The sequence below is a fragment of the Chiloscyllium plagiosum genome, unplaced genomic scaffold (genome assembly GCF_037043375.1).
Source record: "Chiloscyllium plagiosum isolate Xiang-an unplaced genomic scaffold, Cpla_swu_hap1 HiC_scaffold_3, whole genome shotgun sequence".
NCBI classification, from domain to species: Eukaryota; Metazoa; Chordata; class Chondrichthyes; order Orectolobiformes; family Hemiscylliidae; genus Chiloscyllium; species Chiloscyllium plagiosum.
In genome coordinates this window covers 153391331-153410119 of record NW_028270141.1, presented here as the reverse complement: position 1 = coordinate 153410119, position 18789 = coordinate 153391331, and the positions used below count along the sequence as shown (strand labels likewise).

The 18789-nt window shown below is 42.6% G+C and overlaps 1 protein-coding gene across 1 annotated transcript in view; it reads left to right on the top strand.

Annotated features, from left to right (window-relative positions):
* LOC122540179 (dynein axonemal heavy chain 8-like) overlaps positions 1-18789 on the top strand; it is a 1258818-nt gene that overhangs the window by 667729 nt on the left and 572300 nt on the right. The window contains exons 34-35 of the mRNA XM_087976819.1: positions 3379-3619; positions 5766-5965. Coding sequence (XP_087832945.1) covers positions 3379-3619; positions 5766-5965 — 441 coding nt within the window. The remainder of the gene's footprint in view (positions 1-3378; positions 3620-5765; positions 5966-18789) is intronic.

Below are 18789 nucleotides of genomic sequence, written 5' to 3'. Positions count from 1 at the left end.
TAGAAAACTTAAAGAGTTTACTTTGTTTATTTTTCAATCAAAATAGTTTTCTTGTTAGTATGGGTGAGGGTGATAGGCCGGAGAGGGGGTGGGGGCAGAGAAATCGGGAAGAAGATTGCAGGTCAAGAGGGCGGTGCTGAATCCGGGGTTGGGACTGAGATAAGGTGGGGGGAGGGGAAATGAGGAAGCTGGAGAAATCTACATTCATCCCGTGTGGTTGGAGGGTTCCTAGCCGGAAGATAAGGTGCTCTTCCTCCAGGCATCATGTGGCCAGGGTCTGGACAGGACAGGACAGAACCCCACTGGTCCTCACCTTCCACCCCACCAACCTCCGGATACATCGTATCATCCTCCGTCATTTCTGCCAGCTCCAAACAGACCCCACCACCAGGGATATATTTCCCTCCCCACCTCTATCAGCGTTCCAGAGAGAGCACTACCTCCGCGACTCTCTCGTCAGGTACACACCCCCCACCAACCCAACCTCCACTCCCGGCACCTTCCCCTGCAACCGCAAGAAATGAAAAACTTGCACCCACACCTCCCCCCTCACCTCCCTCCAAGGCCCCAGTGGATCCTTCCATATCCGTCGCAAATTCACCTGCACCTCCACACACATCATTTACTGTATCCGCTGCACCCGATGTGGTCTCCTCTACATTGGGGAGACAGGACGCCTATTTGCGGAACGTTTCAGGGAACACCTCTGGGACACCCGCACCAACCAACCCAACCGCCCCATGGCTGAACACTTTAACTCCCCCTCCCACTCCGCCAAGGACATGCAGGTCCTTGGCCTCCTCCATCACCAGACCCTGGCAACACAACGCCTGGTGGAAGAGTGCCTCATCTTCCGCCAAGGAACCCTCCAACCACACGGGATGAATGTAGATTTCTCCAGCTTCCTCATTTCCCCTCCCCCCACCTTATCTCAGTCCCAATCCCCGGATTCAGCACCACTCTCTTGACCTGCAATCTTCTTCCCGACGTCTCCGCCCCCACCCCCTCTCCGGCCTATCACCCTCACCCTCACCTCCTTCCACCTATCGTATTCCCAGCTTCTCTCCCCAAAATCCCCTCCCCCCTACCTTTTATCTCAGCCCGCTTGGCACACCAGCCTCATTCCTGAAGAAGGGCTTATGCCCAAAGCGTCGATTCTCCTGCTCCTCGGATGCTGCCTGGCCTGCTTTGTTTTTCCAGCATCACATTTTTCAACAATGTGGACCTGAAATCATGGATGGAATCTGAAAAGGGCTTAAGCAACATGGCCTATGTTAAAATTTGCAGCGCAATCTGACAGAAAGTCCGGAGAAGCAGATTCAACATTGAGAGGATCCCATGCCATCTTATCTGTTTGTTGAAGGGCAAGGCAGGTTTCTTGCTAAGCAACAGCAAGTTACTCATGGGAGAAAGCAAACAGTATTGAGGATGGTGATAGGGAGAGCTCAGAGTGTATTTGTAGTAGGAAGAATAGCATTGGAGAGTGTGGCAGGTTACTTTAGGGATATTTTATTTGCAGTGACCATGAATATGAGGTCGTATATTGGCATTGATTGAGGATTGGATAACTAATAGAAGAGGAAAAGCTGGATAAGGGAGGCATTCTCAGACTGGCAATCTTTAACTACTGGTGTGCCACAGGGATCAGGGTTGAGCAGTAATTATTTTCAACATATATTAGTAACATCATAGAAGAATAATAGATTCCTTACAGTGCAGAATTGGGCGATGCGGAACCTTGTTCGAGGCCTTACTAAAGTTCATGTAGACAGCATCTACCACACTGCCCTCATCTATCTTCTTGGTCAAATCCTTAAAAACCTCAATCAAGTTTCTGAGACATGATTTCCCATGTACAATGTCATGCTGACTATCCCTAATCAGTGCTGAAAATGTGTTGCTGGAAAAGCGCAGCAGGTCAGGCAGCATCCAAGGAACAGGAGAATCGACGTTTCGGGCATAAGCCCTTCTTCAGGAATGAGAAAAGTGTGTCCAGCAGGCTAAGATAAAAGGTAGGGAGGAAGGACTTGGGGGAGGGGCTTTCTTGCCTCTCCAAATGCACATAAATACTGTCTGTCAGAATGCCCTCCAACAACTTACCCACAATGACATCAGACTCACAGATCTATAGTTCCAAGGTTTCTCCTGACAACCTTTCTTAAGTAAAGTGTGGAATACTGTGAACAGTTTTGGCCCCCTGATTTCAGGATAGGTATACTAGCATCGGAGGCAATCCAAAGAAGGTTCACTACACTGAGAGTGTAATTACAGATAAAAAATTATGATCCTTTGACACATAACTTTACTAGTTTAACGATAACTCATTTATAAGTGCACCATAAACCCACATGCACACAATTGTAGAAGCATAAATAGGCTTTCTTCAGACTTAAGGTGGTTTTTACTGCAAAGAAAAGGATCATCTCCTTTCATGCTAGAGATTGGATGGCTTCTCCCCAAACATTTACACCCACATTGTTCAGAAGACCTTTTATTGATAACTGGTCACAGACCAATCAGTTACCTGGTGCCAGCTGAAGCTCCATTCCAGCTCCCTCTGTAGCTAGACTTCCTTCCACTGCTTGAACTAGCAGCTGTGGAAACAGCAATTGCAATGAGTATCAACTAATTTATTTTAAGAAAGTGATATAATCCTTCAACAATCTTTGCCTTTAAAAAGTCATTTTTTCTATTTCAGTCCACAACCAAAAATACAGAAAAAGAAAAGGACACATCCTGACAATAGGGTGGACCTTACAGGATCAGCTGGGCTGGGTTTGTCATTGTTATTTTTGGTGCCTAGAACAATGCTGGGTGAGGCATACAGTTTCATTCCTTTTTGACTTTTTTCTTGTGTGTTACAATTGGGTGGCTTGCTAGGCAATTTAAGACAGTATTTCACAGTCATCCATTTTGCTGCAGGTCAAGTGTCATGTGCAGGCAAGACCGAGTGAAGAGGTTAGATGAAAGAGTATTAGTGAACCAGATGAGTTTTCATGACAATCATTTGGTGGCCACCATTACTGAGACTAATTTTTCATTTCAGATTTATTAATTGAATTTAAAATTCCACCTGCTGCAATATTGTTCCCCCAGGCCACAATATTACTAATCATGTGACCATACCACTATGCCATCATCTACTCCTTCAATAGGAGAAAGTAAGGTCTGCAGATGCTGGAGATCAGAGCTGGAAATGTGTTGCTGGAAAAGCGCAGCAGGTCAGGCAGCATCCAGGGAACAGGAGAATCCTTCAATAGACATGTCATCAAAATTTTAAGAATATATGGTGTTGTTAGTTGTGCTAAATTTGTCATCTTTTTATGAAGGAGCCTCATTTTAATTACCTGAGTTATTTTCCTTTCTGACTATCTCTAGATGTCGCAGGTTACCCAAAGGCTTGAAGGAATGGCAAGCATTTCTGGATCTGAAAAAGAAAATAGATGACTTTAGTGAATCATGTCCACTTCTTGAAATGATGTCTAGCAAGTCTATGAAAAACAGACATTGGGACCGGATATCAGATGTAACAGGGCATTCTTTTAATGTGACATCAGAAACATTCTCTCTGAAAAACGTTATGGATGCTCCGCTGCTTCAATTTAAGGATGAAATTGAGGTACTTTGAACTATCTGTCAGTTTTACTCAAAATGAACAAGAGGAGGAATTGGTTTTGAGTGATGATAATGAATCAGTGGCAAGTTTTGCATTCCATACATATAATGTTCTATTGACTTCAACCTGAGACTCATGTCACCTTGAGTGGCCAAAAGTACTGGGTACACCTGTCTTTAGCAAGTTACTGTCTGGTACCAGATGATGTCTGTTGGAAAAGATTCTCAATATAATATTTCTGAAAGAACTATTGTTGAACTTGTGTAAACTCTGCCCAATCTAATGATAACAAATAGGTTGAGACAATTGAGTTCTGCATTCACCTTCATAGAGAGCCAATATATTCTGTACAGCTCCTGAGTGTCTTATTAATTTTGTCTGACTTGCACATAGTTGTACTTCTTGCAATCATGTAATGAGCTATATCATTAAATAAGAGTCTCTTCAGTAAATAATCTAGTGGTGCATCCTCACCCACTGATCATTGGACAGGCCTGAAACATGGTATAGACAAAGGAGGAATGGTGGAAGTGAACTATCTCAAGCAACTCTTATTCTGAACCACATACTGGAAGTGGTGGCAAATACTACAATGGCCAGTAGTGACAATCAGGGAATACCACAGCCATACGTCTGGTACTTTCCCCCTTAATACAAGTAGGGCCTGTGCTCACTCCTTGTCCACATCTGCAACTGCAACATAGAGACAGGAAGGCAAAGAAAAAAGGATCTTTTTCATACATCTCCATTTCTGAAATCGCGATGCATCTCTGATCATAATGACATCACAAATGCATGTTATGATGTTATGTCTAAACTGGGGATAAGCCTAAACTTCTCACTCTTATCTCATAAGATAGCCACTTCATCTCAGTCATGTGAACGTTCTCTGAACAGTTTCTACCACAAATATATAGCTTAATCAGAGATACCAAATTGTACCCAGTACTCCAGATATGATCTGAGCAAAATCTTGTATAGTTGCAGCAACACTTTTCAAAAATTCTTTCATGAGATACGAGCATTGCTGATTTTGCTGTTATGTCAGGTTGTGGTAAGCTATCTTCTTGCACCACTGTGGTCATTTAGTATAGATACACCCACAGTGCTATTAGGACAGGTGTTCAGGAGTTTGAAGAAACTTCCATACTTTTATTTTTGATTCCTCTTGCAATTAACTTCAACACTCCATTTGCCTTCCTAATCACTTGCTGTATCTGATTCAGGACAATCAAATGCTCCTGTACAGTAGAGGTCTGGAAATCTATTTAGTATTTCTATTTTTATTGCCAAAGTGAAAAGTTCAGATTTTTCCACATGCTATTTATTTATCTGAGTTTTTTTGTCCATCTACCTAAACTAAATAAATCCCTTGTGTTCTTATTATGCCCTCTTGACAATTTACTTTTCTCCCTATCTTTGTCATCAGCAAATTTAGCCACAATACATTTGATCCATTGATCCAAGTGATTGATAAATTGTAAATAGTTGAAACTAACTCCAGTGTGCCAACTGAAAAATGATCAGTTTATGCCTACTCTTAGGTTTCTGTTAGCTAAACAATTTTGTACCCATTCTGCTTTGTTATCACCTACAGCATGACCTCCTAATTTGTGAAGTAAGTGCAAGTACACCATATCCATTGACTCCCTTTTATTCACCCTTTGTTATTTCCTCAAAAACTGTAATAAATTAGTCAAAAATGATTTCTCTTTCACAAATCCACATTGCTTCTGAGTGATTATGTAATGATTTTCCAAATATCCTGCTGTTAATTTCTTAATAAGAAATTATAGCATTTTCCCTATGACAAATGTTAGACTAACAGATTTCTTCCTCCCTTGTTTCTGAAAAAAAATCACATTTGTGATTTTCTAATCACTTGGAACTTTTCCAGATTCTATGAAGTTTTAGAAGTAATTATGGAAAGGAATGTTTGAATAGTTTACCTTTTAAATAGCAGACTTCTCAAAGTCTGGTTTTCCTGATTAGGTGTAAAGTTTATATGACTGTAGCTAACTGTAAATCTAAGTGAATAGTTTTTTCAATCACCTGACCCGACATGAATGCCTTTATTTCAGCTAATAATTCTGTGATCATTCAAAAATTTAATAATTAATGATACCTTTTATCTTTTAATAACTTTCAGGATATCTGCATATCGTCTGTGAAAGAGAAGGATATTGAGGCAAAATTGACTCAGGTGATGCAGATTTGGGTCAGTCAGACGCTAAGTTTCTCGATGTTTAAGGCTCGAGGTGAACTATTGCTAAAAGGAACAGAGACAGCAGAAATCATAACAATGATGGAGGACAGTTTAATGATTTTGAACTCTTTACTCAGCAACAGGTACAAGCAACGTTTATATATTGTCAAACCACAATTGTATGACCAAATAGTTTTTAGGAAGGGTGACAGTTTTTTTTTTCCAAAGACATGTATTTTCTGGATGACAAAAAAGGATTCTGCAATATCACAATGTCAGATGTTGAGAGGAGAGAGGTCAGAGACAAAAAAACTGCAGATGCTGGAATCCAAAATTGACAGGCAGGAGGCTCGAAGAACATAGTAGACCAGGCAGCGTCAGGAGGTGGAGAAATCTACATTTCGGGTGTAACCCTTCTTCAGGACCTGGAGAGGAGGATGTGTTATTTATCTCCAGAATTGTCTCTGCCACTCAATAAAGTTTTATTATCTTAGAAGATTATTTCTTCCTCCTACAATACATTCTTTCTCCTGAAAACAGGCAATGAATAGGTCTGAGGCATGTGCACATTTGATGGGTGTGGCACAAACAGTGAGGGTGCTAATCATTTATTTCCAAACCTTTTAAAATAATTTATCTCTATTGTCAAACTGTCATTGCGGAATTTGAACTGATTTTGTGAAATGCTTCTGAAATATCGTCATATAATCATTTCACCAACATGTCACCAAAGATGACCAGTACAATGCAATTTTTGGCAAGATATCTATGTTCAAGTCTGCACAATAACCAAGTGTTGTTGTTTCTTATTATAACAACAAATAAAGGTGGAAACTATGGATTTGTCAGTGAGAAGCCATACTCATTAATGAATCAATTGATCACAGTTACGCTGATAACGCATCCATAAAACTATATGAAGTAGAAGCAGAAGCAGGCCATTCGGTCCATCGAATCTGTTGTATCATTCAGTAAGATTATGGATGATCTGATCATGCTCAATTTCACTTTTCTGCCTTTCCCCATCACCCTTAATTCCTTACTGATTAAAAGTTTATCTGTCTCAGGCTTGAATATATTTAATGACTCAGCTTTCAGTGCTCTGCAGTAAAAAATTATACAAATTCATAAACCTCTGAGAGAAGAAATTTCTTATTTCTTTCTTAAGGATGATCCCTTATTCTGAGATTATGCCATCTCTTCCAGATCCACCCACAAGGGGAAACAAGTTTTCCTCATCGACCTTGTCAAGTACTAAGAATCTTACATGTTTCAATAAGGTTGTCCCTCATTCTTCTGTCCTCAAGAAATTCTATCCTGATATTTAATATCTGACTTTAATAGCTGACTTCTGGAAACCATGACTATCTTTCTGCACTTCAGGTAAGATCTGAGCTATTGTGCGGTTTTCTCTTTGCTCCTTCAGCAAAAAGAAAACCGCACAAAGAGAAAATCTTCAGATTTTTCCTGTGTATACGTATTGGTGTTAACATCAAAAAGATTTGTTATTATGTAAAAATAAGAATCTCACAGTCATGTGAGAAACTAGAGAAATCTGAAAGAGAGGTTTTAACTTTATGTGAAGGGAATGTATGCAATGATCTAGCTGTAAATAAAGAATTAATGCATGAACTTAAATAGCACACTTCTGGCAGACTACATTCCCAAACATAGAGTATAACACAAAGGATAGTGGTAGAGAAAATGCCAAGAGAATTAACAAATCCAGAAGTTGAAGACAAATTCAAAGCTAAGAAAAGCAAGTAATTTGAAGAGTTATCAAAGTGTCAGAAAAATTGCAAGAGCAGCAGCAAGTATAAAAACTGACCAGAAGACTGACGTCAGTGAAGCCACAAGAAAGAAAATTCCCAGCACTCAGAAAAGCATGAAATCTTAACCTATAATACCATTCAACCCCTTAAGCCTGCTCAATCAATCAATAGAATCATGGCTGATCCAACATTTCTTATATCCACTGTCCTGTCCATTCCCCAAATTCTAGATTCCTCTATTGATCAAGAATCTGTCTGTCTCAACCCTAAATACATAAAAACCACTGGCCCCCACAGTGATCTAACATCAAGGAGGCCTGACCGATCTGGCCACAAGACCTCCCGGAACTGTAACTGGTGCCCAGAACGTCATTGGGAGCACTCACTTACATTTTGAGCAGCAGACCTCTCCACCAATATGTGGGATCATCTAAGAGCAGCCACCTACCCAGGAAACACTGAACTTCAGACACGACTGAAACTTTGGGGTTCAGGTCCTCCCTCCAGGTGACTGCTCTCTGGACCTAAAATATCTTACAGTAAAATGCCATCCCTATGAACAGCTGCGCAAGTTCACCTCTGCTATCCTGTGAGCAATCTACATCCCACCCCATGAACAAGTAAAGAGTGCACTTGATGAAATAAACAATGCTACAAATGGTCTTCTGACAGAAGACCCCAAGGCTGTGTTCATCATAGCCAATAACTTCAACGAGGCCAACCTTGAAAATGTGCTACCAAAATGCCATCAACATATCTCCTGTCCCACCAGAGATCTGAACATCCTCCACCATTGCTATATAACTTTCAAAGATACCTATCACTCCACTGCCATCCATATTTTGGAAAATCAGATCACAACACGTATTCCTCCTCCCAGCTTACAAATAGGAATTGAGGACACGGTACAAAAAGTGATGCAGCATTGGTCTGAGGGAACAGTAGAGCTTTTACAGGATTGCTTATAGTCAGTGGATTGGTCCATATTCGAGATATCAATGGCGATCCTGAACAAGTTTGCCACTGCCGTTACAGACTTCATTAGTAACTGTGTACTGAAGAAGTTAATCTGAGAAGCCCAGGTCTGACGTGTACAAATCGGGCAACTCTAACCTGTACAGGATATACAGGTACAACTTCTGTGAAGCCATCTGAGACACCAAGCAACAAAACCAAACTAAGCTTGAGACCCAGAAAAACAATATAGACACCTATTGTTTGTGGCAAGGCTTACATGACATAATGAGCTACAAAGCGAAGTTGAACAGAATTACAGGCAACAGTACATCTCTATCCAACGAGCTCAATGCATTCTAAACTCTCTTTGAACAGGAGGCCAGTGAAATGATGTCTTCTAAACTAATGACTTCAGATTCACTTGTACCAATGGTGACCGCTGCAGATATTTAATCAGCCATTTTGAGAATGAACCCAAGAAAAGTGACTTGCCCATGTGGAGTCCCTGGCTGTGCACTCAAATCTTGTGTGGACCAGCTGGTGGGAGTATTTGTAGGTGTCTTTAAGTTTTCTTTCCTACGATCTGAAGTCCCCACCTGCTTTAAGAATACCAGCATCAGCCCAATGCCAAAGAAAAATCATGCAGCATGCCTCAATGACTATCACTTGGTGATTCTAATCTCCAAAATAATGAAGTGCTTCGAGAAGTCAGTCATGGCTCACATCAACTTCAACCAGCAAAATTGCCTTGATCCATTGCAATTCATTTACCATCGCAACAAGTCCATAGCCCTGGCCTTACACTCATCCCTGGAACAGCTTGATTAAGAGTTTACCTATGTCAGGCTCCTACGTATTGATGATAGTTCCACCTTCAACACTACAAATGCAAAGAAACACATCTCTAAACTCTGAGGTTTCATCTCCCACCCTCTGCAACTAGATCTTCAGCTTCCTAAACCATAGCCTGCAATCAGTAAGAACATCCCCCATAATCCTCAATACTGGTGCTCCGCAAGGCTGTGTACTCAGCCCCCTACTGTACTCGTTACAAACTCATGACTGTGTGGCCAAATTTTGCCCCAACTCCATTTACAAGTTTGCTGATAGTACCACCATTCTAGGTCATGTCTCAAACAATGACATGACAGAATGCACGTAAGAGATTGAGTGCTTAGCAGCATTATGCAAAGATAAAAATCTCTCCATCAACAGCAAATGAAGGACCAGGTCATTGACTTCAGGAGACCGAGTGGAGGGAACATCCCTGTCTGCATTAGTGATGCTGAGGTGGAGATGGTACAGAGCATCAAGTTCCAGGGAATGATGATCACCAACAATCTGTTCTGATCCACCCACGTTGACGCAATAGTCAAGAAAGCACAACAACATTTCTACTTCCTCAAGAGGCTAAGGAAATTTGGTCTACAAGGACATTTCCAATTGTTACAGATGCCCCATAGAAAACATCATGTCTGGATGTATCTCAGTGTAGTATGGCAACTGCTCTTCGTAAAACCAAAAGAAACTACAGAGGGTTGTAAGCACAGCCCAGTCCACCACGCAAATCAGCCTTTCATCCATTGACTCATCTATAACTTCCCACTGCCTCAGAAAAGCCACCAACATAATCAAAGACCCTTCCAGTCCCAGATATGCTCTCTTTCACCCTCTTCCATTAGGCAAAAGATATAAAAGTTTCAATACACGTACAAAAAGTTTCAAGAACACCTTCTTCCCTGCTGTTACCAGACTGTTGAATGGACCTTTCACATGTTAATTCTGATCTCTCTCTCTCTCTGCACCTTCTTTGTGGCTGTAACACAGTATTTTGCACTCTGTTCTGCCACCCTGATGCACTTTGTATGGTATAATCTTCTTATATAGCACACAAAACAACACTTTTCACTGTACCTCAGTATATGTGACAACAACAAATCAATTAATCAATCAATAAAAAGGATGCTGTTGCCTCTGGCAAGGCATTCCAAAGACTGACAACCTTCTGAAAGAAGAAATTCTTCCTCATCTCTTAAATTTGTGCCTCTTTCTGCTGAGATTATGCCAGTTAGACCTAGGCTGTCACTTGCTGGATTAGTGGTGCTGGAAGAGCACAGCAGTTCAGGCAACATCCAAGGAGCAGCAAAATTGACGTTTCGGGCAAAAGCCCTTCATCAGGAATAAAGGCAGTGAGCCTGAAGCGTGGAGAGATAAGCTAGAGGAGGGTGGGGGTGGGGAGAAAGTAGCATAGAGTACAATGGTGAGTGGGGGAGGGGATGAAGGTGATAGGTCAGGGAGGAGAGGGTGGAGTGGATAGGTGGAAAAGGAGATAGGCAGGTCGGACAAGTCCGGACAAGTCATGGGGACAGTGCTGAGCTGGAAGTTTGGAACTAGGGTACGGTGGGGGAAGGGGAAATAAGGAAACTGTTGAAGTCCACATTGATGCCCTGGGGTTAAGTGTTCCGAGGCAGAAGATGAGGCGTTCTTCCTCCAGGCATCTGGTGGTGAGGGATCGGCGGTGAAGGAGGCCCAGGACCTCCATGTCCTCGGCAGAGTGGGAGGGGGAGTTGAAATGTTGGGCCACAGGGCGGTGTGGTTGATTGGTGCGGGTGTCTTGGAGATGTTTCCTAAAGCGCTCTGCTAGAAGGTGCCCAGTTTCCCCAATGTAGAGGAGACCGCATCGGGAGCAAAGGATACAATAAATGATATTAGTGGATATGCAGGTGAAACTTTGATGGACGTGGAAGGCTCCTTTAGGGCCTTGGATAGAGGTGAGGGAGGAGGTGTGGGTGCAGGTTTTACAGTTCCTGCGGTGGCAGGGGAAAGTGCCAGGTTGGGAGGGTGGGTTATAGGGGGGTGTGGAACTGACCAGGTAGTCACGGAGGGAACGGTCTTTGCGGAAGGGGGAGAGCGGTGGGGAGGGAAATATATCCCTGGTGGTGGGGTCTTTTTGGAGGTGGCGGAACTGTCGGCGGATGATTTGGTTTATGCGAAGGTTGGTAGGGTGGAAGGTGAGCACCAGGGGCGTTCTGTATTTGTTACAGTTGGAGGGGTACTTTCCCCTGCCACCGCAGGAACTGTAAAACCTGCACCTCCTCCCTCACCTCTATCCAAGGCCCTAAAGGAGCCTTTCACGTCCATCAAAGTTTCACCTGCACATCCACTAATATCATTTATTGTATCCGTTGCTCCTGATGCGGTCTCCACTACATTGGGGAGACTGGGCGCCTCCTAGCAGAGTGCTTTAGGGAACATCTCCGGGACACCCGCACCAATCAACCACACCGCCCCATGGCCCAACATTTCAACTCCCCCTCCCACTCTGCCGAAGACATGGAGGTCCTGGGCCTCCTTCACCGCCGCTCCCTTACCACCAGACGCCTGGAGGAAGAACGCCTCATCTCCCGCCGGAACACTTCAACCCCAGGGCATCAATGTGGACTTCACCAGTTTCCTCATTTCTCCTTCCCCCACCGCACCCTAGTTCCAAACTTCCAGCTCAGCACTGTCCCCATGACTTGTCCGGACTTGTCCAACCTGCCTATCTCCTTTTCCACCTATCCACTCCACCCTCTCCTCCCTGACCTATCACCTTCATCCCCTCCCCCACTCACCCATTGTACTCTATGCTACTTTCTCCCCACCCCCACCCTCCTCTAGCTTATCTCTCCACGCTTCAGGCTCACTGCCTTTATTCCTGATGAAGGGCTTTTGCCCGAAACGTCGATTTCGCTGCTCCTTGGATGCTGCCTGAACTGCTGTGCTCTTCCAGCATCACTAATCCAGAATCTGGTTTCCAGCATCTGCAGTCATTGTTTTTACCTCCTAGGCTGTCACATGTGGAGAAAAATCCTCTCAGCATTTCTTGCATTAAACCTCTTAAGAATCTTGTGTTTCATTGAAATCACCTCTCATTCTTCTTAGCTGCAATGGGTAGACTCCCAATCTGTTTAGCTTTTGCTGTTAAGATAGTTCTTCCATGCCAGTGATCATTATACTGAGCCTTCTCTGAACTGCCTCTGATCAAAAAATATCATCCCTAAATAAAAGGACCAAAATTGTTCGCAATACTCCAGATGGTGCTACCCTGATGCACTTTGCATGGTGTGATCTGCCTGTAAAACATACCAAAACAACACTTTTTAACTGTCTCAGTGCACATGACAACAATAAATAAATCAAAATCACCAGCACCTTGAATGCTTCCAGTAAGACTTCCCTACAACCTATGACACCCAGAAATATTGCAGGCAATGGACAACCATGCCAGATCCAAACTTCTTTGGAGTTTGCATCACATATAGACAGGGTGGTTAAGAAAGCATTTAGCATGCTTGCCTTCATTGCTCAGATCTTTTTGTATACGAGTTTGGTCATTATGTTTAGGTTGTATGGGACATTGGTGAGGCCTCTTCAGGAGTGCTCTGGTCAGTTCTGGTCTCCCTCTGATAGGAAGGATATTATTAGGCTGGAGATTTCCCAAGATGTTGCTACAAATGGAAGGTTTGAATTATAAAAAGAAACTGGATACACTGGGACTTTTTTTCACTGAGGTGCAAAGGTTGAAAGGTGATCTGATAAAGGTTTATAAAATAATGAGTGTACAGATAAATTGAATGTAAGTGCTTTTTCCCTAGGCTGTGGACTTTTAAGACAAGGGGACATAATGTTTAAGGTGAGAGGGGAAAGATTTTTTAAAAATTTACTTTTTTTCACACAGAGAATGGTTCATGTGTGAAATGAACTTCCAGAGAAAACAATGGATGTGAGTGCAGTTAGGAGGTTTAAAAAACATTCATATCAATACATGAATAGGAAATGTCTCGAAGTATATGGGCCAAGTTGGACTAGTTTAGTTTAGGATTATGTTTGGCATGGACTGATTGGACCAAAGAATCTGCTTCTGTGCTGCATGACTGTGACACTACAATTGGAAGGAAAGGACAGTTGTACACCAATTCTGGGTTTAATCTCAGAACTATACATCAGATGATGAAATGATGTTGTCAGAGTCAAATGCGAAGTAGAATCATCTGATAAAGACCAGAAGTACTAACCTGATGTGATAGGAATGCATGTAAAAATAAGGATTCTTGCAGAAAAGGCAATGATCTCAAGCAACATTTTTTTTGGCAGACAGAACAATATCAAATACAGAAAATGCAATAAAACATTGAACCATGTTTGTGTTATCATTTAAATGCAAATACTTTAAAATTAAATTTTCATTAGTGTTTGAAAATAATTACCGTAAATTTAAAGTTGAGCAGATTCCTGTAAGGAACTAAAGGTACTAAAGTAATTGAATTTTTCAAATCCTTTAATGAGTGATTTACTGCCAAAATGTTATGTTCAGCTTTGACTTAGTTCCATAGATGACAAGCTCCCATAATGAGAGAAGGTAAAAGTTCATGCATGTTATGGACCAGGCAAAACCCCCTCAAAGTATTTCAAGAAGGTAGCCCAGACCCTAACTTTTCTAGTTGTTTTAAGTAGGTGTGTTGTGGGTATTCCAGGAGTGATGCAGCTGGCCCAAGCACTCATTTTTTAACAAAAGAGGATTTATTTTCAGATTACTGAGTGAAGCACAAACCCAAAACAGAACTAATTTTGCAATAACTTAACCTATCTGAAAATCCACTTGACTCTATTGCAACTTAATGATACTATTCCAAATACTTGCAACAATTCCCATAAACACCCTCTTGACAAAAAAAAGGCAAAATCACACAGGATCTCACAGGAGAGATGTCAGAGAGAGACAGGGGTTCAGCATGGAACTGCTTCTTTGGGTCCCCAGCAGCTTCTCTGGATTCCAAGCTAAAACTTGGTTTGCCAACTGCAAACAATATAGCTTGCTAAAACCAAACCAAATCCTGAACTGGGAGAACTGGCCACTCTCCATTCATTTTACAAGTATTTAAAATAAACATTTAAAAGCTTTTTCAAGTAGATATTTCTAGACAAATCAGAACCTCTGCCTTGATGACCCTCTGAAAAGAAAACAAGAACAACATAGCCTCGTAAAAGGAGTAGCATCGTCACATCCAATCCAGGGTAACTTAGCAGGTTGGATCCAAAATTAGCTCAAAGGTAGGCGACAGAGCGTGGTAGAAGAAGGCTAGCTGTGTGATTCAAGGCCAATGTGTGCAGTGTAAGGAAACTTGCCCTAATCAATTATGGCACAGATTATAAGAGCAGGTGAAAGTTGCAGTAAGCTGCTATGTAGACGGACCTGGGTGTCCTTGTGCATGAATCACAGAGGGTAGGTCTACAAGTACAATAACTAATTAGGGAGGCAAATGGAATTTTGTCTTTTATTGCTAAAGGGATTGAGTTTAAAAGCAGGGAGGTTACGTTGCAGCTGTACAAGGTGCTGGTGAGACCACACCTGGAGTAGTACATGCAGTTTTTGTCTCCTTACTTGAGAAAGGATGTACTGGTATGAGAGCGGGTGCAGAGGTGGTTCAGTCAGTTGATTCTGAAGTTGAGAGGGTTGGCTTATGAGAGAGACTGAGTAGACTGGGATTATATTCACTGAAACTTAGTGAGTTTCTTAGAGAAACATATAAAATTATGAAAGGAATAGATAAAATAGAGGTGGAGAGGATGATTCCATTGGCAGGTGAAATTAGGACAAGAGGGCGTAGCCTGAAAATTAGGGGGAGCAGATTTAGGACTGAATTGAGAAGGAATTTCTTCACTCAGAAGGTTGTAAATCTATGGAATTCTCTGCCCAGTAAAGTAGTTGATGGAACTTCAGTAAACAATTTTAAAGCTAAGATAGATTTTTTTTGAACAATAATGGAATCAAGGGATAATGTGAGAGGGTGGGTAAATGGAGCTGATGCGACCAAAAGATCAGCCATGATCTTATTGAATGGCAGAACAGGCTTGAAGGGCCAGATGGCCTACTTCTGCTGCTAATTCTGATGTTGGAGGTGTGCAGAATCTTGGTCGCTATCGTATAGGAAGGATGATATTCAAGGATTCCTCTATCCTTGAAAGCTCTATCCAACTCTTTCTTAAATGAATCCAGAGACTGGGCCTCCACTGCCTTCTAGGGCAGAGCATTCCACACAGCCACCACTCTCTGGGTGAAGATGTTTCTCTTCATCTCTGTCCTAAATGGTCTACCCCATATTTTTAAGCTGTGTCTTCTGGTTCGACTCTTACCCGTCAGCGCAAACATGTTTCCTGCCTCCAGAGTGTCCAATCCTTTAATGATCTTATATGTCTCAATCAGATCCCCTCTCAGTCTTCTAAACTCAGGGTATACAAGCCCAGCCGCTCCAGTCTTTCAGCGTAAGGTAGTCCCGCCATTCCAGGAATTGACCTCGTGAACCTACGCTGCACTCCCTCAATAGCCAGAATGTCTTTCCTCAAATGTGGAGACCAGAACTGCTCACAATACTCCAGGTATGGTCTCACCAGGGCCCTGTACAGCTGCAGAAGAACCTCTTTGCTTCTATACTCAATTCCTCTTGTTATGAAGGCCAGCATGCTATTAACCTTCTTCACTACCTGCTGTACTGCATGCTTGCCTTCATTGACTGGTGTACAAGAACACCCAGATCTCTTTGTACTGCTCCTTTACCTAAATTGATTCCATTGAGGTAATAATCTGCCTTCCTGTTCTTGCCACCAAAGTGGATAACCATACATTTATCCACATTAAACTGCATCTGCCAGTCATCTGACCACTCACCTAACTTGTCCAGGTCACCCTGTAATCTCCTAACATCCTCCTCACATATGACCCTGCCACCCAGCTTAGTATCATCAGCAAATTCGCTAATGTTATTACTAATACCATCTTCTATATCATTAATATATATTGTAAAAAGCTGCGGTCCCAGCACTGATCCCTCCGGTACCCCACTGGTCACTGCCTTCAATTCCAAAGTGGAGACGTTTATCACTACTCTTTGTTTCCTATCAGCCAACCAACTTTCAATCCAAGTTAGTACTTTTCCCCCAATACCATGCACCCTAATTTTGCTCACTAAACTCCTATGTGGGACTTTATCAAAAGCTTTCTGAAAGTCTATGTACACTAGATCTACTGGATCTCCCTTGTCCATCTTCAGAGTTACAACCTCAAAAAATTCCAGAAGATTAGTCAAGCATGATTTCCCCTTCATAAATCCATGCTGACTCTGACCTATCCTGTTACTACTATCCAGATGTGTCGTAATTTCATCCTTTATAATAGACTCCAGCATCTTTCCCACCACTGAGGTCAGACTAACTGGTCTATAATTTCCTGCTTTCTCTCTCCCACCTTTCTTAAAAAGTGGTACAACATTAGCCACCCTCCAATCCGCAGAACTGATCCCAAATTTTTCGAACTCTGGAAAATAATCACCAACGCATCCACGATTTCTCGAGCCACCTCCTTCAGTACACTGTGATGTAGACCATCAGGCCCTGGGGACTTATCAACTTTCAGACCTAACAGTCTCTCCAATACCAATTCCTGGCAAATATAAATTTCCTTCAGTTCAGGTCCTTCAGCCACTGTTACCTCAGTGAAGTACCAATTCAATTCTTCTGCCATTTCTTTGTTCCCCGTAATAAGCCCTTCAGGAAGGGCTTATGCCCGAAACGTCGATTCTCCTGTTTCTTGGATGCTGCCTGACCTGCTGCGCTTTTCCAGCAACACATTTTCAGCTTCCTCCACTATCATCCCTGCTAAGGTATTGCACCACTGAACATTGGCCAGCTTCTCCCTCATAGCTCCATAGTTCCCTTTATTCAACTGAAATATTGTCACTTCCGATTGTATCCTCTCCCTCTCAAATTGCAGATTAAAGCTTATTGTATTATTATCACTACTTCCCAATGGCTCCTTCACTTCGACGTCCCTGATCAATTCTGGTTCGTTGCACAATACCAGATCCAGAATTGCCTTCTCCCTGGTAGGCTCCAGCACCAGCTGTTCTAAGAATCCATCTTGGAGGCACTCCACAAAGTCTCTTTCATGAGGTCCAATACCATCCTGATTCTCCCAGTCTACCTGCATGTTGAAATCCCCCATAACAACTGTAGTAACATCTTTGCGACAGGCCAATTTCAGCTCCTGATTCAACTTACATCTGACATCCAGACTACTGTTTGGGGGCCTGTAGATAACTCCCAAGAGGGTCTTTTTTATCCTTAGAATTTCTCAGCTCTATCCATACTGACTCTACATCTCCTGATTCTCGGTCCCCCCGCGCAAGGGATTGAATATCATCCCTTACCAACATGGCCACCCCACCCCCTCTGCCCGTCAGTCTGTCCTTCTGATAGCACGTGTAACCTTGAATATTCATTTACCAGGTCCTGTCCACTTGAAGCCACGTCTCAGTTATCCCCACAATATCGTATCTGCCAATTTCCAAAAGAGCCTCAAGGTCATCCATCTTATTTCTAATGCTTCGTGCATTCATATATAGTATTTTTAATTTGTTACCGGCCTCACCCTTCCCATCACTCCTATTTCACTCAACCTTACAGCATGATCCTTTTTGAGTTTTCTGCTTCATTGATACAGTTGTCTTTACATAGAACATAGAACATAGAAGAATACAGCGCAGTACAGGCCCTTGGGCCCTCGATGTTGCGCCTATCCAAGCCCACCTAAACTACACTAATCCACTATCCTCCATATACCTATCCAATGCCCTCTTAAATGCCCATAAAGAGGGAGAGTCCACCACTGTTACTGGCAGGGCATTCCATGAACTAACGACTCGCTGAGTGAAGAACCTACCCCTAACATCAGTCCTATATCTACCCCCCCTTAATTTAAAGCTATGCCCCCTTGTAATACCCGACTCAATACGCGGGAAAAGGTTCATACTGTCGACCCTATCTAACCCCCTAATCATCTTGTACACCTCAATCAAGTCACCCCTAAACCTTCTTTTCTCTAGTGAAAACAGCCCCAAGTGCCTCAGTCTTTCCTCATACGATTTTCCTTCCATACCAGGCAACATCCTGGTAAACCTCCTCTGCACCCGTTCCAATGCCTCCACATCCTTCCTATAGTATGGCGACCAAAACTGCACACAATATTCCAGATGCGGCCGTACCAGAGTCTTATACAACTGCATCATGACCTCAGGACTCCGGAACTCAATTCCTCTACCAATAAAAGCCAGTACGCCATATGCCTTCCTCACCGCACTATTTACCTGGGTGGCAACTTTCAGAGATCTGTGTACATGGACACCAAGATCCCTCTGCTCATC